This window comes from Tubulanus polymorphus, chromosome 1 (genome assembly GCF_964204645.1).
Source record: "Tubulanus polymorphus chromosome 1, tnTubPoly1.2, whole genome shotgun sequence".
Lineage (NCBI taxonomy): Eukaryota > Metazoa > Nemertea > Palaeonemertea > Tubulaniformes > Tubulanidae > Tubulanus > Tubulanus polymorphus.
Genome location: NC_134025.1, coordinates 2,476,523 through 2,499,361, shown reverse-complemented (window position 1 = coordinate 2,499,361; position 22,839 = coordinate 2,476,523). Strand labels below are relative to the sequence as shown.

The following is a 22,839-nucleotide window of genomic DNA, read 5'->3' as shown; positions in this document are numbered from 1 at the left end:
ATATTATTGTCTTTATGACTCAATATTTCGGAGGATTCGATGAGTTATTGGCAAAGTGCTAGGGATAAACCGATTAATGTGGAAATAGTTCCCATCAATCATTTACATTTACGTGGTCAATCCTATATCCAAATACAATACTTGCGTGCGATTGCGGTTGAAATGCGACAGTACTGGTAAATATTTGTCCAGGTGTCGTTTATACAGAATGTGTCATCTACACGGCAAAACATATCTAATAATTGTTTTCTAACCTATGATATAAAATCTTACACTTCGCAAGAACAAAGGAGTTCGAAATGTTTGTTTGAGGTAATGATTTATTCAGAGCTGCAACTGTTCCTGATTATCAGTATTTGTTATTTGTTACTATTCTATAACAAGAAATACTAATTTGATTTTTCTGATGTATACAGAAATATGAAAGATGTTACTGACGGTTTAACTAATGATTACTGATTAATTTGAATATTTTCTTTCATATTTCAACGAAATGTCACTGAAAATATTCAACTTGTTACTGATAGTGCTTTCACAAGTTCGCAGCCCTGTTTATTCTAACATTGTGACTTCTTGTAGTCATCGTCAGATATATACCGAATTATGCGATGGACCAGATATATATATATATATGATGGTACTATAAGGACACAGTCGTAACCTTGAAATAAATCATTAATCGAAGTTAAAATTTTTGACTGCTTTTTCATTCTGTTAGATTTACCGGGTAATCTTTACAAGACGTAAAGTGTTTCATCGAACATTATATTTGTTATTCATAATTTAACTCAAATGTGGTTAATGGAAATCAACGAATCAATGGACACAAAATATGAACATTATTCACTAGTTAATTGAGACAAGAGCTAAATTTTCCGGTCAAGCCCTCTGTTTGAAGGTCGATTTCTTCGGATATACTTTAAAGTCTGCTCCGCACTTAAGGTTAATTATTAAGTGCAAATGTCGCGTGTATGAGAAATTACGGAAGAATATTGGACACGAACACATCTAATAACCGATTCTCTTTTATCAAGGTTCCTTCAGACGATAAATAAAAGATAAAAACCAGATATATCCATTTCAGTTTCTGAGAGAAACAGAAATCTATAAACTAATTAATTTCCTCCGAGATCACCGTATTTCATGACCTCGATTAAATAAACATCGGATGCGTAGGATGTAAGTTAATTGACGTCATTTCGTTCGACTTTCACCGTGGATTAATGAACTCGATCTCTTACAATTTTTGCGGTGGTAATAAACGAACATTAGGTTGAGAATCTACGAAAGTAGTATGAATTGGGAATACATAATTCACGAAAATAAAGTTTTTGAATCGTCTCAAATATTCCGTTTGCAAAATTGTCGTCTCCATTGAGGTAACGATTGTTATGCCACCTAGCACAAAATTCCGTAAACGTGAAGACTGTTAGTAATAGTAACTTACTCATTTACCTGATGAAGCTAATATATATACACTAGTAGCGAAAGCTCCTATATTTCTTGACATTAGAGGCACTAGGTAGTTCTTTGTATCTCAAACTTGATTTCTGTTGAAAATGCGACCTTTCCCTGCTAGCGTTTATTAGCTTCATCGGGTAATCATGAAGCCACTATATATACACTAGTGGTGTATTTTTTATGACATCAATTGCAACCCACAAAGATCAATACGAATCCTCTACAACTCCTCTATTCAAAATTTTGTTACACTTGAAAATAAAACTTTAATTAAAAATGTTTATTATGCTTGATAAATGTAAAATACATTATTAATACGTGTGTTAAATAACCTGACGAATCCAAATGAAAGTCGAGTTATTACTGAATTTAATGGTTTTCACAAATCTAATGAAAATGAGGTCCATTGAGTTTAAGATAATACGAAAGATGGAAAAATTGACGTAACCGCTCGTCGACTTCCTACATTCGCGCAGTTCGAGTTCAGTGGCAACCGCAATACCAGCTTTCCCGCAAGATGGCGGCCGAGCACTCAGTCTTATGCTGTCAAAATTAGTTCATTATCTTCAACTTTCAAGTAAAATTTTAGGTTCCCGAATCCAAACATTATCACAGGACCCACCAAATATACATTAATTGATTTTTCTATTCAGTGACTGGTATCGTTTTCATTCAAAAACGATTTACTGAAGAGAAAGGTTCATTCGAATTTAACTAAAAATGCTGGGAAATTTAAATGCGGAAGACCGAGTAACTACTAGCGACACCTAGTGAATCATTGATTGCCCATAAGTGGAATCCTCGATTACCACAGTAGCATTGGAGGTTCCACATTACAACACGGCCGGTAATATAAACAGCGCTATGGTTATCAGTAACGATATCGCAAAGAATACGAAGAATAATATACGATCGATTAATATTGCAAGTGCGATCCACATTTCTTCCCGACTCAGCGAACTTTTCTTCTCTTGACTACGAGAATGTGTACCGGATGTGACGTCATCGAGTACCATGTCGTCGGAAGGGATCCATTTCTTGTAAGGTATGTAGCGCCTTACGAGCTACAAAACAGAAACATACTTAGCCAACGGTTTAGATAGAAATATTCCACAAATATTTCATACTTATGTTATTTACCTTTTTCAAACATTTTGGAGGTTTGTTTTTGCAATTTCTGAACGAGCTCGCTATGAGTAAACTTATCCCGAGGGAGATTCCAACCAGTACGAAATTCACGATGTAGTACATCACTAGACAGATAGAGAAAAACAGTTTCATTAGAATAAAGATAATTGCAGTCATAGATATTCCAACAAAAATTAACTAAAATGATGCTTTTGGTTGTGCAAGAAGCAATCGAAATAAAAACATTCAAATGAATCAACACCATCACTCATTCGGGTCAAAAGTGAGACAATGTCAATTAAGCACGTCTTCAAAAAGGCATGTGTGACTGAAGCCTCAATAAATTTATGATAACTCGTTTGAAAAATTCGTATTCACTGGGAACCATAAAAAGGGGAAACGCCTGCCCACCATGAAGCAAGGGACACCTTTACTTGTGGGGCAGGCTGAATGCTGAAGGCTTAGTAAAATGGATGTTGGGGGACAGTGACAGTGACAAACGCCTTCAGTTCGGTGCATATTTCTATAATCATTTAATTGTTCCTTTACCTATATACGGTACACTACTAATGATAGCTGGTTCTACTTGCATCATAGCTACGACCAGTAATATGTAGGAAACTTGGATCGATGCAGCTTAAAATAGAAACATTTCATCCAAAGTAGAATATCTATCGCAATTAAAAATTCATAAAGATTAATCCGTTATCAATTCTTTGAACGGATTTAAACCACGCACCCAAACCAGTTTTATCTCCAGTAAACGGTAAGGATAAGAACACGAACGGCACCAGTAAGGCTAACACTACACCGGGAGCGACGAATGTGAGACCGTACGCTGCTGATTGTCGTTTAATGGTTATATTATAGTTCACTTCAGGAAATGGCTCCACGCAACATGAGTAATAAATAACTTCTCTCTTAGCGCTGGAGTTTGATACAATCCAGTCACGACTCGGTAAATACTTCTCAAAGTTTATATCAGTGTCCATGGCGTAAACATCGACCTTAAAAACAAATGAAATTTCACTGATTATCTTAGTGGTAGACTGGAGTGGCACTAATAGATCAGTGAGTTAGTCTAATGGGTAAATATGATAGAAGTAATGACCATCGAAGTAAAGCCTTCGCTAATGGGGGATTTAGAACTTACCATATATCCATCTTGTGTCATGGAGAGAAACTTGAGAATACATCGATGTTCATCAAATGGAAATTTCCGGAGACTAACCGGACAGAACGCGGAAAACTGTCGTCTCTGTCGACATTGAGCTTTTCCATTAGAACTATATCGCACTAAACCCGAACACGATGGTTGATCTCCAGAATCAAGACTATATATAATCAAACCAGAAATATGTCGTTAATACCATTTTGTTAGTGTTCGATGCTGAGTTTTAAAGGTTCCGAAGGTTCTGATGTTTACCTGTTGTATAAATGGATATCAGGCGTCCACACCTCATTTTGATCTAAGAGTAATGACCGTATATTGTTATATTGAGCTGGATCCCATTTGATATAGTTGTCCACCCAGTTCTTAATAGAAATAGATAATGCAATGATATTTGCTGAATTATTTTCCAATTAATTCATGAGATCGATTTAGCTAACATTACTTACTAGCGTTGTCTCTGCTGTAAGGACCAATCGTTGGGATTTTGCATCCTGAACAAAGGAAATTCACTGAGTTGATTAGTATCAATGAGCACTTAATGCTCTGATTTGGAAACTCAATCAATTATTTGATATAATACACAAACTGTACGAAGAAAATGGAAGCAAATTCCAGACACGAAAAATTGAACTGGATTGTTCGTATGGAGCCATTTAATTGAGATTGGATAATTTCTTACAACGACCAGATTCAGAATATAATTGAGTGTGTATTTCTAACCAGAAAATCATTTATAATTGATGCACATTATATACCGAAATCCCATATGTAGTAAATAGTAGATCATTACAACGCAAATAATATTGACCAATAGATGCAATGTAGCTCCAATTTGAGGCTTGGGTCGTATGTACAAGTATATAGATACAGATTCGTATTTTATTGCCCACAAAAAGGTAACTTTTGCGTAAAGCAAAATTAGTACATACAAAATGATCTGATTTTTATAAATTGCTGAGTGGCAAGAAAAGGCTAAGACTAAGGTTTGACTAAGTTTTAAATGATTAAGTCTTATTCTATAAGGCCTATATATTTGGAAACATATACGTATTCTCGTTACGTTACTATACACAATAGATGCCTATTGCCTCGGATCTCGCGGACCCATAAACCCTACCCGAGGTAAGCGAACAGACGGGACAGAATAAGTCGTTATAATGAAAAATTGTATTCATTGTCCGGGGCATGCGGCGATGGACTGTAATATAATTTTCAAAAATTGTATTCATTGTCCGGGGCATGCGTCGATGGACTGTAATATTATGTTCCTTACCACTCCCTTAATGCTCATCAGTTTAAAATGAACCTCGACAGAAACTGCATCGTGATGTCTTCTCACTGGTCGTATCAGTTTACCTGGGTTCGTTTTAGTTATATCATTGACCAATTTCGATATTTCGTACGCTGACAAATACAAAAAATGCAAATATCGAATAATGGCAAAGATGACGGTTTCACCGGAAACGAACTATGAATTCCGATAAATAATTTTCAAAATGTAATACACAACAGGAAATAGCTAAAAGAATTTAGGCATGTATTAAAAATAGCGCCGAGCACTGCTGGTTGTATCAAACTATACATATGTGGAATATAGGGCATGTTAGTCAAATGATTAGTATGATTGCTAATGTATAATACGAAACAATTTTTCCATATATATTTTATAAAATTATGCAGATCCAGTACGCGGTAATTACGAGTCATTATTTCCTGGTCTACGACTACATGTGTTTGTACACGCTGCTATATCAATATATATATATATATATACGTCATATGTTCGTACTATTGAAACTTCATATGTTATATGTTTATCACATTCAAAACGAACATTTCCAATAGAAATGGTATCTACTTTCTAAGTGAATTATTGATGTCATGGATGCCTCTGACAATATAAATACAAAGCTGAGAAACTGTTTATTCAAAAGACGTAGAACCAAGAAGTCCTCTGTGTAGACAAGCAAAAGACACGGCTCTGTGTATGATAGTCTTAGTTGAAAGATTCAGTAATTTCGAGGACTTAATAACAGCGTATTTCGGCCGTATGTAAATCAACAATATTTGCATATTTGCACAAGTAAATAAGTAGAATGCCTGATGAATTTAGTAACTAGATAAATCAAGAAATATATGTATACATACCACTGCCTCCAGAAGTCGATATAGTTGGAAATAAACAAAAGAATGAAATGAATGATAGAAGTAAATGCGATGTTGACTTTTCCATGGTTGATACACGTTTGTACGCATCGACCAACGACACAAACTACGGGCAAACTAAGTACCTAAATTATCCATCATTATCTACAGAGTGTAATAACGGGCTAGTTTCTGATTTAAGTGTATCAATAGGTCAAATTCAGTTACGAGTTATTCAGTATTTTAGCTGTATTATCAAATATAAAAAGCTAATGTAACTTTTTCAATCACGTATCGGCTGTTAATTTGTACCTGTAGGTTCTAATGACAAATGAACAATTATTTTTCATTTCACTGTTACCTTTATTTTTCTTGCCGTGACTAAATAACGCGTCAATAGTTACCGTGAATGTCAAATTTTAGACCTCCGACTGGTACGTATTCAAATTGAACACAATGAATTCTTCACACTTGCCAGGTGACTCTTGCTTTTATTATAAGAGATCAATCGGTACAAAATTTTCTCATTATCGTGTGGTCTCTTTCTTATTTTGGAGGGATATCAAAAATCGTTTATCTAGGCACAAATGATGTTTGAGCAATGGTTAGTAAAAAAAATCTTGAACGTAAAAAAACTTAGTTTTTGTCCTTTCTATTGCGTTTTAAACACGCGATACTAAAATATTTATCTTTTTTCTTTTTGAATTCAGACCTTTCGTACGCTGCTAATCTATAATGTATTAATACCGTACCGGCTACGTGTTCTACAACTTTCCAGAACTTTATTCGGAATTTTATGATTTCAAATTAGGATTATTTTTCGCTCGGGGAGGTGTATTTTCAATTTGAACTATCGACAGCGTGTGAAAAAATTCTATAGATCCTTAACAATTGAGCCGACAATACACACAGTACAGGGACAGGTTTAGAGGGAAAGTGAACTTTCTCAAACCGGGTGTAAAACTCTCGTATTTTGTCTTCAGATCAAAAGTAAATATTCGAGTTGGAATATCGTCTAATACCGGACTACTTAGAAACGTGGATATTCTATAGGAGAATACTTAGCTACGAACGCTGTCATTCAGTACTTGCAGCGGCTTAGAAGAAATAGCGAATAAAAATGAAATATCAATTCAACTTGATCTGTAATTATCTTGCGTAAAGACGGTGATCTCTACGATATCAGGAAATTTATTGCCAATTGCTTCTTTTCGCTAGGACCATTCCGGATATTCAAATTAGCTTTTTAGTATTAAAGCATACTGTAATTATGTTATACTCATAAAGGAAACCGGCCGTCAAATTGTCAACGCAACGTCATTCATCTTCTGGTGTGGAATACGGTGAATACCACAGCCTTACGTTTACATCAACTCAAAGCTTGACGAGTTTTATACTGGAAACTACTTATGTGGAAACCTGATAAATATTTAACCATTTATAGGCAATTAAATGAGATTTAGCGTGGATACAGTGAACACAGGAAACCGGCATGGAATGAACTATGTATAATGACAGACTAGTTAAATTATTAATCAATTGTCGCAAAGGAATCTGTTGAGTTGTTTACTTGTGTTTGTATCAGATTGGATTGATCACAAAACCCGGCGCCGTATTGGGACGCGGAGACTACGTAGTGAGTTTCTATATCAGTTGCGCTTGTGGACTTTAAGGATTAAACAAATGGTTGTCGTACTTTTTAAGAATTCAACACCGCTTTGAATTTAGATGAAATGGCGCTGGCAAAACCGTTGAATATGAACGTCGTTTACAGCGCTAGAAATACCCCTGGTAAAATAACCGGTAATAATCGCAGTGAATATCCGCTATTAGCTGTAACACGAAATAGATTCGTTAGAATTGAACCGGATCTTTCGTCTGAAACTGAAAGCCCGATGAAGATCGTTAAATCGTTCGGTCCGTTAGCTAAAGCGCGTATCAATGGCGTGAAAGTGTCAGCTCAATGTCGAAAACCGTTCACGCCACGGACAGGAGAGACGATCAAAATATATAGAAAATGTAAATTGAACAAAGTTCAGCAACTGTGTTCGCGCCCTCATACGCAGCAACCGGCAAACAGGGCGAAAAGCAAATCTGTGCCTCAAACGCCACCACAGTGTCAACATGATAAGCTTTCATTGCACACCGTAGACAGAGATTTCTGGACTTATTGGAAATCGCTGAAGCACATGGACCCCTCTCAGATGACGAATCACGCATTAGTGTGGGGTACGCTTCCTCCCCGACACGATCGATCCGGCGGAGCCACCCCTGACGACCCTGATAGAATAAGCATCAAAAAGATATTCAAGTTTTTGAATATTACAGAAACCAAAGTAAAACGCGAGAAGGATAATTCGTCGGAACGCGTTAAATCGATGGAAGGTTCCGTCAAGAAATCCGCAAACTCGTTAACGACCGTAGAACTGGCTTTAAAAACTGCGCGACGACATCGAAAAACGAGCAACATTTGCGTGGATTCGGGCAAAACTAATTCCGCCGAAAATGTATATGATTTCAGTACGATGAAAGATAATCTATGGTACAGAACCCGAGCGCGCCCTCTACCGTTAGAACAAGCCGTTAAACACCATTCAGTTACTTTTGGTGGTAAACTGAAGCGACGTTCGATCGCGAACTCACCTGACGACCGTAAACTGAGTTTTAAAAACTTCCCCGACGATCATCACCCAGAGCGCCAACAGGATGAACGAGAAATACTCCCAAATGTGCTACAGTTTCGACCGTTTACCGTTAATCCCCAAACCGACGCCGATGACGTCAAACAGGATTATGAACTCGTGCGGAAACAGATTAGATCTCAGCCGCATTACGGTTCGCGAAAACAATACAACCATTACGGGCATAATGGTTCTTCAAAACCGAACGGTCATAAGCTGCCTACCCTGGGAACCCGAGTCAATTTGAATGACATCGGTGAATTTGGAAGTTCGTTGAACGCGCGAAAATGTGAACAGAATGTAACTGGAATGTCGGAAAAACAACTGAATTTGAAATCTAACGGTCGATTATTGACCGATTGCTGTATCGAATCAGTTCAATCAGCCAACATCCCCGAATACAACCACCACAGTATCGGAAACCTTGGTCGTAGTCAATCGGATACGACTCGCACGAATAAAAAGCCTAAGAAAGTCAGTATACATATTCCAAGTGCGAATTGACAAATGAATTTATGAAGATATGTAAATAAATAAATAAACCTATGAATAGTTGCCTAAGCCATTCCTTGAAATTATGTTCTTTGATGATGAATTCGACAAGAGGATTTGTAGAGGAGCAGTGTGTCAAATCAATAAACTGGACTGGAGACGAAGCTTCCGCGACCGAAGCTTCATCGAGTGAGTCATTTGTGTGATGAAGCTATTATGCACTAGTAGCATCAAGTTAACTAGCTACAAAGTCCTACCAGTCTTAACCCGTTTACTGATTCTCAGATTAGGGCCTAATAAAAGTAAAGATTGGTTGTACTTTGTATTTCAACTTTTTTGCTAGAGTGCAAACTAGAGCTTCATCGGGTAAATCGGTGGTGATCTGTTGAAGATATGCTCTAATAGTGATAGCTCGTATTTTTATGAAATCTTTTAAGTTGCACCAATCTTCGCGTTTACTGACTATCCAACAAGGAGTAAGGGACAGACTGAGAGGCGTTATTCAGTGCAAATTTCATCGTTCATAAAACATGCCGATAGTTTCTACGCTTTTTCTCTTCTCTGAGTTACCATTAAGTTCAAGAAACACTCGATTTAAAACTGAGCGATGACGGGTTGTTAACTGAAGTGGAAATATTCTCTATGTTTTGTGTACTCGACATATGAAAGTAACAATAATTTTGGTTAAAGATGAAAAGATGCTGCATACATCTGAATTATGAAACATGCTGACAGATTTTAAAAGGTCAATTTCTAAATTGAAGCACTTTAAGATGACGTAAGTTTATGATTCCAGAGCGCACGTTCTGTGTTAGCTCAAGAAAAACTTCATTCAACCATTCATTTATCATTTTCGATCATTCAACTACTAGATTATTACCCCGTGGACGCTGTTTTAACATGTAATATAAACAAAATAGATTCAATAACTAGATATAATAGTGTAATTAATCGTCCCTAGTTGCTATTAATTAAACTGATACGGGATAATTAATTCGCTATTTCCTACGAAGTCCTGCCCACGACCTAATTACTGTTAGTGTTTGCTGATATTTCAGGATTTGGTGGCTGATTTTGTAAACGCATTCTACCAGTAGGCAGCTTCTTTTAAATCATTTTTAACGCGCGCTAACATTAACCATTTCAAAAAGACGAGTGTTATCTTTGAGGTGTAGCTGTTGTTGGTTTCGTCGGTTAAATTGATATGGTGGTTGTGGTACTACTTTCTATGCAGCTCTCCTTCATGCGCTTAACTCACAGAATGTCAGTAGCTGTTTAAGCAGATGGCTCACTAGACTTTTCTTCTAGTTATCGCTAATTGATTACCACTTCTTAAAGATGGATCTATGTCTGCGATCAGTTCTTATTCTTTTAACAGGTGAGCACGTCGTTTCGTAAGAAAATCTTTTTTATCCGAATAATTTATATATCAAATTTGGAGAAATAGTTCACTTTTGCTATAGTTCTCTTGCGTACGAATGACATTTATTCCCAAATTCAATCATTTTCCAAATCTGATTCGATTTGATATTTGAGTACTTACATTTAATTGGTTGGTCATTTTATCACGTGGAATAAAATAGTTAGCCGGCAATCTAGAAAAACTTTCATAATATTGGAAATACGTACTCTTTTCATATAGATTACTAGGATACATAAAATATTTTTGCAGGTTTGTGGATATTTTGATACTCTGATTCTGATTGCGGAGATGGTCTCCACGTGGAAGCATCTCCTTTTGCAAAAATTTCCAACGTGAACGAATGAATAATAGGATTTTATTTAGTGCTGTTTCTATTTGCGTACCTTACTTTCTGTACATTTCAGTGACATATAGATTACAGAATTGCTGATATTGAATGTAATTTAGTAGCTACAGTGCGCTAATAAGGCTATATTTATGACAGAAACTTGGCGAATTATTAAATGACACATTATTACTCAGAGTACACGTAAAACTGACTGCTGTGATCGTTATAATGTCAAGATAAAACGGTGGGCTGAAAGGTTAATTGAGAAATTAATACGAATTCGACAGTTTTTTTTTTCCATTCATAAGCCGTCAATTCGTTAGTATTCGGAGAGAGAGGGAGGGAGGGAGGGGAGGGAGGGGAGGGGAGGGAGGGAGGGAGATTCCTAAAATCTGCAGGATTTACTCGGGTTTAGAAATAGATAGTTGGAAAATCTTGAGGACAAAATGAAAGCGTGAACGTTTAAGATATGAAGTCATCTAAAAATAGACATCCATCTTTTACATTTATCTTTTTTTTAAACCATCAACATTTTGATAGATTTTTATTTTTTCTTCATTTTATCTATTAAAGGTTTGTGTATAAGCGGTAAAGTGAACACGAGCACCGACCAGTCAGGATACAGACTACCTCAAAATCTTATCCCTGTACACTATAAATTAGAACTATGGCCGGATTTTTATGGCGATCACCCGTATTTCTTCAAATCGAAAGGAATTGTTACAATCGATATCAAGTGTATCAATAAAACTAATGAAATTGTTTTAAACGCGAAAGCTTTAACCGTACAACCAGAATCCCTGACTCGTTTAAACGACCGAGTAACCGGGAACTCACCGGAAATTACGTCATGCTGCAAGGATACAGAGCGGGAATTTTTTAAATGTAAACTAAGTGGATACCTAGTATCCGGATACACGTATAGATTAGCATTAGGTTTTAGTGGTCCAATTTTACCAGATCTCTTCGGAATGTATTTATGTAACTATACAACGAGGAACGGATCTAACAAGTAAGTTACAAGTGAATGTTATAAAATGAAATGGACAGAAAAATTATCTATCGTTAGTTAATTAATTGCTTAAATGATTATCCTTATAGTAGCCATTGGTAATTGACAATCGCCGGGCTAGAGCATCTTGATCCGAGTAGTTCAGGCCGTTCACTTTTCTGCCCCGCTTTGGCCTAACATAAGTTATAATTTCAGGTATTACATAATTACTCAGTTTTCACCGATACATGCCAGAAAAGCATTTCCTTGTTTCGACGAACCTTCATTTAAAGCGACTTTCACTCTGCACATCGCTCGTAAAAAAGACTACCGAAGCCTCGGCAATACGGATATCATTGAGACGAAATCGGGGTAATTTTGACTGAATATCGTAAAAGTTAACGAGGGTCTTTCAAAGTGAAAGCAAACTTCTACTTTTATTATTATGGTAGTGGTGATGACTGGATGGTGGATATATTTGAGACAACGCCCCGGATGTCCACGTACATCGTAGGTTGGAGCATCTTAAACACGGATTTCAAGAATAGGACAGCGATAGTTGGCAGAAATAAAATAAGGGTATGCCTGTCATATTTTCGCAGAAATGTAAATATCCATTTTCTACACTAGTGAATTCTTCAGTATTAATCGATTTTTTTTTCTTTAAGTTATCGATGTGGATACGCTCTGATTATATCGCTTACTCGCAAGAGTCTTTCGACATTACTAGAAAACTCTTCAACGGAATGGAAGATTTTATAGGCGTTCCATATACTCTCAATAAACTAGGTAGAATAAGAAATATATTGTTAGATGAGTTTTGTTATTCCGGTTTCAAAACAGTAAATGAGAAGACAGACAATACTTCGTGGGTGGTGGAAATAATAGATTTGCTGCCGATTCAAAAACACCATCCTAGGATTGAAAATACGACCTTTCGCAACTAGACGTAGAGAAGATTCTTCATCACATAAATGAGACTCATTTACCACAATATCTAGTTAACTTACAGAGTATTACTTCACATTTACTGATAGATGATAGAGTTTATCGTCGGAGAGAAATACGTAATGTATCATGAAATTTTCATTTTCTTCTATTAAGATTTTATAGCTGTTAATCCGTTTCTATTTGCTGGAATGGAAAACTGGGGTATGACTACATTGAGGGAGACAAAAGTTGCCTACGATATAGATTTGGATCCCCAAACATCGTACCCAGTGGTAACATTAGGACACGAGATCGCCCACCAGGTACAACAGCTAATACATTGATGGTAATGCACGCAAATCGCTAATACTTGATTGTGATTAGATTGACTCTCATAAAACATACCGATATCGGTCCATTTCACTCCTCATATAATAGATCAATATATGCTCTTAAAATATTTCCCCGTTGAAAGTCTACAACGTTAAGCCGAAATAGCCTTAAGGACGTTTTTCCGTCGCTAATGGTGGATCGATGTCTTTCTGGATTCATTTTCAACTTATTCTCGATCGTCGACACGTTTCGTTCATTATAGATTATAACAGTAAATGGACAAATCAGAATTAATGAATCGTAAAATTTCCAGCCGAAGTAGTCGCATTTCGTACGTACATGTAGTTTAATATTCATGTATTTAAACGATGAAACTGTGCTACTAATTTTGCAGTGGTTTGGAAATCTGGTCACGATGAACTGGTGGGGTGACGTATGGTTGAAGGAATCATTTTGTCATTACCTTGTAATAAGTCTGAAAACAAGGTTTATCGCTCATAGTACAGATATACACGTAAGTTGAATCGACAATTCCACTTGTCACAATTTGATAATGAATGGATAACAGTATCCCTGTATAAAAAAGAATACGGAATTCTTTTTTATACAGGGATACTGGTATCATCCATTCATTATCAAATTGTGACCAGCCCCTGTGGACAATTCTTGTTATATATTCCACACCATACGCCGATGTAAATGATGTTTATAGTTGAGTAGAATTTGAAAAAATAACTGGAAATTTATCCGAAATTATTAGTTTCCACTTATATATTCATATTTTCCAGACATTGACAATCACTGAAAGTATGGGTTTTGACCGATCAAATCGAAGTCATCCGTTACACCAGACCAATGTAGTTGAACCAAGTCAAATCCAAGCCGTCTTTGATAATATTCCGTATAGCAAAGTATCTAATTCACGTGTACCACATAATTTCATAAATTGACTTTGTAATAAATAGCGAAAAACTAATCAGTATTCATTTTAGGGTTATTCCTTCATGCAGATGACCGTATCGATCTATGGTGAATATAAGTACAGACAGATATTAAAGGTATGCGGTGCATAGGAAGGAAAACACTATAGGGTTTCATTCATCATCGCACAAACTATATCAGAATATATTTAAATCATTTCGATATTTTCAGGATATCGCAGAGACGTTTAAATTTCAAACGATTACCGATGACGATTTCATCAACACATTTGAAAAGGTACGAATTTAACCATAAGGGTATCATACATATATATAGCTACAGACTAATTTCATTATGAAACATAGATTTTTTTCATCATATATATATATAAATAATATATTTCCACTTTCTATGCATTTCGTTTACAATACAGTATAGCGATGCTAAACTATTTCCGATGGGTTTTCGTAAATTTGCACGGACCTGGATCGACCAACAGAGCTATCCAATCGTCAACGTATCGCTGGAAGGAAAAACACTGATACTTAGCCAATCTCCATTCTTTGAGAATGTCACACATATACCAGCGTCCCCGCATAAGTAAGTAAACAATCTCGTAAAGAATCTCGTTTTTTATCAGACTCAGTTTATTAAGTTTATTTCAGCTACACGTGGTCAATACCCCTGAACTTTCTGTCCAGTGGTGGTTCAAATACACCAGATCGAATATGGTTATCAAATAGAAAAGGTATACACCTTCTAGCCTGAAATCAATTTGATCGCATCGGACATTTTTGTTACTTTATATTTTTGCTACATGTTGTCAGAAAAATATCAGGTGTCGATAGGGAAAAATGAATGGTTTGTGGTGAACCCGAATAAAACTACAATAGTTGCCGTAAATTATAACGAGAACATGTGGAACAACATAATCAATCAACTTCTCAACAATCACACGGTAGACTATCAATTTCCTCCGTCATTCTGGTATGTCATACGCAAGTTATGACGCAAAATCGCGCCATAACTTAAAACATACTTAGCAAAATAATATCTAATTGACATTATCAATAATTTTGTTCTGTTTAAGGTGTTTTCTTCAGTAACTAGAGCAACATTAATTGATGACGTCATCTCACTTGCGCAGTACGTATCGCAATGCCACAGTTAGAAATACATGATAAATACATTCATCTAAAAAAGACGTGATTGTCTTGTAGAAATGGATATGTCAAAGAGAAGATAGCCGTACAATTATTGAGTTATTTGAAGAAGGAGAGGGATTATTTGCCGTGGGTGACATTCTACTTTTACTATAGTTCTCCAACTAATCTGGTACAACAGCATATATTGTCGTTGGTAAGCGAATGAAAATGCACAGTTAATTAACCGCGCCTAACTCGGACAAACTGAAACCGACAAAATCTGTACAGCTTAAGTAGTTGAACACTGGCATTTGATCGGGCTCGGTGGTCCTTAAGCCACTTGATTTCACTAATAGAGTTTATAGGTAGCGGCTATGTAAGGTGCGGCTCTTAAGTCAACGTTAGTGATCGGGCCGTGTCTGAGTTAGGTGAGCTCTACTGAATAAGTTTTAATATCCGCGTACCTACAAAAATCTTAGTATTTGCGTTTAGTTTGAGTAACCTCCAAAAAGTATCCGTCAGTCCCGAATGTTTATTGACTTATAGAGCTTTGATACGTCACAATATTCAATAGATAGACTTCAAATATTACTATTTCTTCTACACAATTTCTCTTTTCTTTTTATCTATTACAGAAATTCTTTGAAGATGTCGTACGTCACTTTTACGAGGAATTGTCCTGGGAAAGACAACATTTCGAAAGCACTTCACAATGGTAGGTAAATTGGGGGTCCACCCCCCCCCCTCGCTTACCAATGAATATGTACAATTTCCTAACTTACCTGATTCGCGGCCAAACTGCAAGATAATGAATCAAATGACCTAATTCTGGGAATTAGGTCATTTGATTCATTCCAATATACCAGGAAACATCAGAGCGGATTTTCATTCATTTTAACACGTAGAACATTAAGTGTCTCAAAATATCTCGTCGTTATTTCTAGGAGATTGAGAGCGCTGATTATATTTGCTGCTTGTAAAACATACAGTTACGAGCCTTGTATCCAAAAGGCTCTTACTTGGTTTTCCGAACTTCAAAAAAATCCACACTCACAACCGTAAGCATTATTTCAATTATCATCGATTTATTATCATTAATATCTTTATTACCTGAAAAGGATAAGAATAAGTAACACCCAGTCCTGCAGACCCGTCGGAAGGAATTTTTCAGTGGCGAGGCTTATTTCTGAAGGGTGGTCTGGAAGCCCTCCCCTAGAAAAGTTTTGAAAATTCAATCGCCGGAGATGCGTTTTGGGGCCATCTCACGGTCTCATTCACAGTAGCATGAGAAGTCGTGAGCCAACCACCTAGGACAGAGAACAACGAGCTGCTACGCGGTACAGCGTGCTTTTGAAAAAATCTTTATTAAGCAAAAAAGTGGGGCGGCTTTGGCCGCTGCTGCCGCCCCTGTCCGACGGCCCTGTCCTGTAGTGTGGCTGTCTCTACAGTGATCTCCGTCGCTCTACGATCCTAGTGTACCCACCCACCCAGACACATTCTGTGGTACATCAGACACTAAGGTTCTTGGTGAAAGAATAAAGATGCATAAATGTGAATTTTTGAAGGTTAGATTGTCTAGGCAAATCGAAATAGCAGGGAAGATAAGATAAAAGTAATACTTGTGGGCTACATCAAATAAATTGATTAAATTCAACAAGAACGTGCATGGAAAAACAGGCATTCACTCACAAACTGCGTTACAATAGTATTTACATTCAGAGTGCAAAAATCAACTTATTTATAAAGATAGAATCATGTCCATAAACGTTACTTATAAAACAGTTTAAAGACGAGGATCTGGTATTTAATATTCAGTGCTATTCCACATTTTTGGTCCTTTGCCATATGGAGAAATTAAAGGGGTTTAAAATCAAAGATTCATTCAGGAAATACATGATTATTTTTCAGCCCGGTTCCGAATCCTGATCTACTAAAAACAGTTATCGACGTTGCGTGTAGATATTCAAACGATACTGAGCAAACTTTCAAATTTCTGTCAGATTTATCTGAATCGGGAAAATTGACAGTAATTCAATCTGCGACGATAAAAAAGGTTAGACACGTGTGCAGGTTAGTATATAATGATTAAATCTATACACATTTTATGTAAATCTATCATAGTCTTTTATATTCATGCGTAGATTTTCATATTTCAGAAGTTCCGGAGAACGCACTTCTCATTCGTTATTCATAACCGGCATAGTTTTAGCGATATCTTTATCTAAGTATGGAATATATGTAATTATTTAATGGTTAAGCAGATTTAATTTGTTGTGTAACTTACTTAATTCATGCCTATGGGATTTCGCGAGGATTTAGTCGCAAATAAAATATGTTTACAATGTAGCCACGTACTTTGCTTTTCATGATTTTGCCAGAAATTCCAAATTGTAATTTGTTTGATTCTAAACAGTAATCTAATCGCCATGTTTTATGCGACAATTCGGGCGAATGGGTGGCATATAGTAAACACATCAAAATACGCCTTTCCTAAATTAAGTTGTTCTTAAGCTAAAAGTTGTTTCCACACACTCTCTAAATGCTCACGCCAGTGTAAATTCTCTAAATATAGCGAGTACAAAAGTAAAGTGGTTTCAATTTATGTACAATGTATGTATACGTGTCGAGTTCAGGCAGAATTTTCTGAAATGTATGCACGACTGATAAGTCAACAAGTGCGACAATTCAATTTACATAAAGCGCAACTAATGATTAATTATATTCACAATATAGGATTAAGCGAATATCGTATAATGATCAGCTCAGTCATTATGTGATGTCTATATCTGAAAGTGCAAGACGAAGAAATGAAAGAAATCTAAGAGTTATGGATACAAGGTACCATCATCGCAATATGCACTACGTCTGTTTGTTCCGTCACGGCGGGTATCTGTCCTTACATGCATATCCCTAGTTTTTTTGGATCTTGAAAAAGGGATTTACCCTGTTATTTATTCAATTGCTAGATTTCGTTTGGTTTTTTGACGCCTTATAAAACGTTACCATTATGAAACCTAAACAATGTTAACCATTCAGCGTCATTTTACAAACGACAGCCGTAAATCGATGTGCAAAACGTCACAGGTCTATGTGTACACAAACAAGCTATCTGGCAAAATATTATTGACATAGATGTAGAATGGCTTCCTGTGATTATATAATGACTTATATTTGAACGTCGAAATGTTATATTGCATTGAATATCATGATATCTATGTCTGGAGCTACAAAACAGGCATAAACAGATACCGTAATAAGAAAGCTTAGAAATACTGGTGGAAAGAAAGGAGCATATTCGATGAGGTGGAAAGGTTTGTGTTTATAAGTTATTAAGTAAAGCAACATCATCATTATTTTGAAACGATTTTTTGCCAGAATAGTTGTACACGATATTTTCGTTTTAATCAGCTACTAATTCGATATGTAAAGCTTTTGACCTTCTAATGTGTTTCGCAAAACCGATGTCTCCAACTAGCCCAACAAGATTATTAGATTGCAAAAACCTAAAATGTCTTGTATATTCTACCTCATGGTTACCTCGATGACTTAAACCCCAAATAAAGAACTTATAAACTATTCAAGACCTAATTTATGATAGAAAATTATGTACTCGTCATATGTACAATGCAAGTAAGTTCAAGCTACGAGCAATCATGATGTCAACTGATTACTCGTAGGTTCAAGTGTCCTATTGCCGCAGGTTCGACTGGCAATATGGCGAAGTGTACACGAGACACGTGTTAAAGATAGATGCTCGCATGAACCCTGGTGAACCTGAACTACGATTGTATACATCCATAGAGACTATGTAGTAGAGTGCCACTATGAACATTGCCGACTAGAGATTTGTTTCTTTTGGTACTTATCGTATTGTAAGTTGAATTATTCCATCATTTTTCAGGTTTTTGAAGTCAAATTGTGAGAGATTGGTTAGAGATATTGTATTTCTTTTTGACTGATAATCTAAAATAGCCCCAGCCATTTCCGTACACTATTAAGACCTATGTAAAATGTACGTAGTCTTTTGATTCTTAAAAACTCTTGCATTATGTTTAATTGGGTCCAAAATATTGGAGAAAGCCATAATCTTTGACAATTCCTATTTTTTATTGTAGTTAAGTATATAGATAATCAGGAAATATTCTGACAAAATGGTCTCAATGGTGATCAGATGTACTTGTTCTTGAACGGTGATTTGAGCATGCGATTTGTATTTCTTTCCAGACAGGTTACGACATCATGGATAGTTGTATTAATATATCTGAGTTGAAATTTCGACCATACGAAAAGAAGGATAGAAACCGAGTGATCAAGATATTACTGTCGGGTCACATTCCAACAGTCCCGTCTTATGTAAGAAATGATATCGTCAATGTAACAGTAGCTGTTAGAGTTTTATTTCTTTGTTTGTTATTTATCTGGATTCTGATGAGAGAGTATTTAACGATATGGACGGTGTTGCTGATGATGCTAAGCGCTTTCGTACTGTTATATTTTTACTGGTTTACGTTTGTCATTTGGTTTGTGTTCATCGGATTTCCGAAGTTTGCACGTCGTTCTGACACTAGCATGAATCTGATGATTTATCGCAATGAAGTGATCGGCTGTTACGGAATACGTCCAGTTATGGATAGGGAAAACGTTGAAGTAACTAAACTCTGTTTATCAAAGCGGTTTCACGGACAAAAACTTGGAAACGTTCTCTTGAACGACTGTATTCAATACTGTCGAAACATGGGCTACAAGTCGATATATGCTGATGTTTTCGCGGCGGCTGTAGTGAATTTGAAAAAGTTTTACGAATCGATGGGATTTGAATTGAAATTGAGGACGAATCGACGTTGGGGTTTTTGGATCGTCGAATCATTCGATTACTATCTATACCTCAATTAGATTTAGAACTCTAAATTACCACACGATTACGGATTACAGCTGGATTGATGTATGAAACCGTTTTCATTTCAAAAATGCCTTTCTCTATAGAGTTTTCCTGACAACCTATAAGTAACCATGTGTGAAGGGTTTTAAGAATCTAAATTGATTATCATAGATTGATAAAGAATCATGATGAATATCATCAAAATTGCATGCTCGCGCCCAAGTGTAAAGTAATTCAAATATGAACTGTATAATCATTCCTGGAACCTATGCTTGTTGACACATTGAATATATATTGAAGTATTGAATGAATTGAACTTTTCTAGTAAATGATTTATTCTCACTTTTCTAATCATTTATCTGTTTAATTTTTGATCAATGGTTCTGTCCAATCACTCGAACTATGATCGGATTCGTAGAGGGGCGGTGTTAACCTGGAGCCAAATCAGTAAACGCAAAGACTAGTCGTATTTCGAAGGTTAACTTCATTTTAACAGAAATAAGAGATTTAGTGTTTAGCGCTAGTGTTTAGCGCTAGTCAGGTAATCATAAGTGGGACAAAAGTTGACCTAAAAAGTACTACCAGTCTTCACATTAACTACTACGATTAGATTTGGAAAAATCAACATTGTAGACTTTTGTTACCAGAGCTGGATAAAGCACGAGATAATTGTTACGTCGTTGTGGGTCGGCATTGTCTGTCTGTCTAAAGCTCACAATACTAACGACAATATGGATAGTTGTAATAATATAGCTGAGTTGAAATTTCGACCATACGAAAAGAAGGATAAAAACCGAGTGATCAAGATTTTACTTTCAGCTCACATTCCAACAGTTCCGTCTTATGTAAGAAATGATATCGTCAATGTAACAGTAACTGTTAAAGTTTTATTTCTTTGTTTGTTATTTATCTGGATTCTGATGAGAGAGTATTTAACGATATGGACGGTGTTGCTGATGATGCTAAGCGCTTTCGTACTGTTATATTGTTACTGGTTTGTATTTTTAATATGGTACGCGATTGTTGAATTTCCCAAGTTTCAACGTCGTTCTGACACAAATGTGAATCTAATGATTTATCGCAATGAAGTGATCGGCTGTTACGGGATTATACATCACCGTGGCGATGATAAAATGGCTGAAGTAACTAAACTCTGTTTATCAAAGCGTTTTCACGGACAAAAACTTGGAAACGTTCTCATGAACGACTGTGTTCAATACTGTCGAAACATGGGCTACAAGTCGATATATGCTGATGTATATGCGGCGGTTAAAATGAATTTAAAACACTTTTATGAATCGATGGGATTTGAATTGAAATTGAGGAAGAACAGATGTGTGAGCGGTTTATGGATCGTCGAATCATTTGATTACTATCTATACCTCAGTTAGATTTCACCATGTAAATATTCTAAAAACTGCACGATATTGTCGAATTCACCAAACACCAAAAAGTGGGAACGTTGCATATTTGATTTGTAGCAATTTGTATTGATGCGGCACATGAGACAATAAACAAATAACTGGAACTCATGATTCAATCGTGTTATTTTTCATATTTCAGAAGTTCGATCCGGAATCCGCGCTTCTCATTCGTTATTCATAACCGGCATAGTTTTAGCGATATTTTTTAAGGGGGGGGATATCTTTAAAAATACATTACATTGAATATATAGAATTGTCATTTCTTTACTGGCGATCTAAATGCTTACGCCAGTGTGAATTATTAGAATATAACAGTGAAGACAAAAAATAAAGTTGCTTCGATTTATGTATTTTATGCAATGTTTATATTACATGTCGAGTTCAGGCAGAATTTGCTGAAATGTATGAACAACTGTAAACAAGTACGACAATTCAATTTACGTAAAGCGTAACTTTTAATTGAATAAACATTTTCAATATCTAATTAAACTAATGTCCTATAATGATCACCTAATTGCGGACAATTCTCAGTCTATATCTGAAGGTGCAAGAAAAAGAAAAGAAAGTAATATAATTATTCTAAGTGATGGACACGATAACAACGATTACCATCATCGCTTAAATGTACTTGGGATTATTTATTTTCTGATGGACGAATACATGAATATCACGATTGAGTCTGTTTGTTTCGTCGCATACCCCTCGTTTTACTTGAGAGGGTACAGTATAAAAATGGAAGGCTAAAATAATAGATAAACGCTAGTCGCATTTACAACACCTCAATCTGATGAGGCTAATCACCTATTAAGCGATTGTCGTATATGAGCAGCTAATAACAAGTCAATGAGTGATATCAATGTCTTGAGCTACAAAACTGGGATAAACAGATTATAAGAAAGCTTAGAAATACTGGAGGAGAAAACGAGCATATACGAGTGGAAAGGAATTTATCCCAAAAAATAAGAGGAAATCTTTGGCACTTCCTACGTTCCATGGTAGGAATAGATAATCAGAAAATATTCATGATGTACCTTAATTACATGTACATTATTAGCCTGGGATGGCGGGTTTATGTTAATCCATTATAATGGGAAGCATTCGAGTCCCAATCTCAGCGACGTAGGTGATAGCGTAGACCCACCTAGTCTTCTGATCTTACGCCGAGATTCTGGTCTCCCAGTTGGATACATGAATATTTCGATTTAGTGAGATATTTTTCGTCGCCAATAACAGCAGTAACATCCGATAATTATTCTTGAACGGTGATTCAATCATTCGATTTCCTGACAGGTTATAGGCAACATGGATAGTCGTATCAATGTATCTGAGTTAAAATTTCGACCATACGAAAAGAAGGATAAAAACCGAGTGATCAAGATTTTAC

At 36.1% G+C, this 22,839-nt stretch overlaps 2 protein-coding genes and 2 long non-coding RNA genes across 5 annotated transcripts; 3 read left to right on the top strand and 1 right to left on the bottom strand.

The window, feature by feature from the left end:
* Nucleotides 1-1,645: 1,645 nt before the first annotated feature.
* Nucleotides 1,646-8,689, bottom strand: LOC141910960 (neuronal acetylcholine receptor subunit alpha-7-like). 2 transcript variants are annotated; one of them, XM_074801871.1, is made up of 9 exons: nucleotides 8,552-8,689; nucleotides 5,037-5,167; nucleotides 4,210-4,254; nucleotides 4,016-4,125; nucleotides 3,743-3,923; nucleotides 3,329-3,596; nucleotides 3,139-3,225; nucleotides 2,602-2,714; nucleotides 1,646-2,525 (listed from the first exon to the last, which is right to left on the bottom strand). In XM_074801871.1, the coding sequence occupies exons 2-9, from the start codon at nucleotides 5,052-5,054 to the stop codon at nucleotides 2,295-2,297; spliced, it is 1,053 nt and encodes a 350-aa protein (XP_074657972.1). In that variant the 5' UTR covers nucleotides 5,055-5,167; nucleotides 8,552-8,689; the 3' UTR covers nucleotides 1,646-2,294. The 2 variants fall into 2 exon arrangements, with proteins under 2 accessions (XP_074657972.1, XP_074657963.1); XM_074801862.1 differs by lacking the exon at nucleotides 8,552-8,689 and adding an exon at nucleotides 5,912-6,020.
* LOC141915353 (uncharacterized) lies at nucleotides 7,459-14,316 on the top strand. Its single transcript, XM_074806847.1, has 6 exons — nucleotides 7,459-9,082; nucleotides 11,406-11,653; nucleotides 12,492-12,612; nucleotides 12,928-13,076; nucleotides 13,481-13,600; nucleotides 14,239-14,316. Exons 1-6 carry the CDS (start codon nucleotides 7,642-7,644, stop codon nucleotides 14,314-14,316), a joined length of 2,157 nt encoding a protein of 718 aa, XP_074662948.1. The 5' UTR covers nucleotides 7,459-7,641.
* A 1,744-nt stretch (nucleotides 14,317-16,060) lies between these two features.
* On the top strand, nucleotides 16,061-17,447 carry LOC141914942 (uncharacterized). The gene is made up of 3 exons (XR_012620901.1): nucleotides 16,061-16,210; nucleotides 17,061-17,222; nucleotides 17,309-17,447. It is a non-coding gene; the product is annotated as an uncharacterized LOC141914942 (long non-coding RNA).
* A 520-nt stretch (nucleotides 17,448-17,967) lies between these two features.
* Nucleotides 17,968-20,250, top strand: LOC141914941 (uncharacterized). Its single transcript, XR_012620900.1, has 3 exons — nucleotides 17,968-18,463; nucleotides 18,830-19,024; nucleotides 19,377-20,250. It is a non-coding gene; the product is annotated as an uncharacterized LOC141914941 (long non-coding RNA).
* The last annotated feature ends 2,589 nt before the right edge of the window (nucleotides 20,251-22,839 follow it).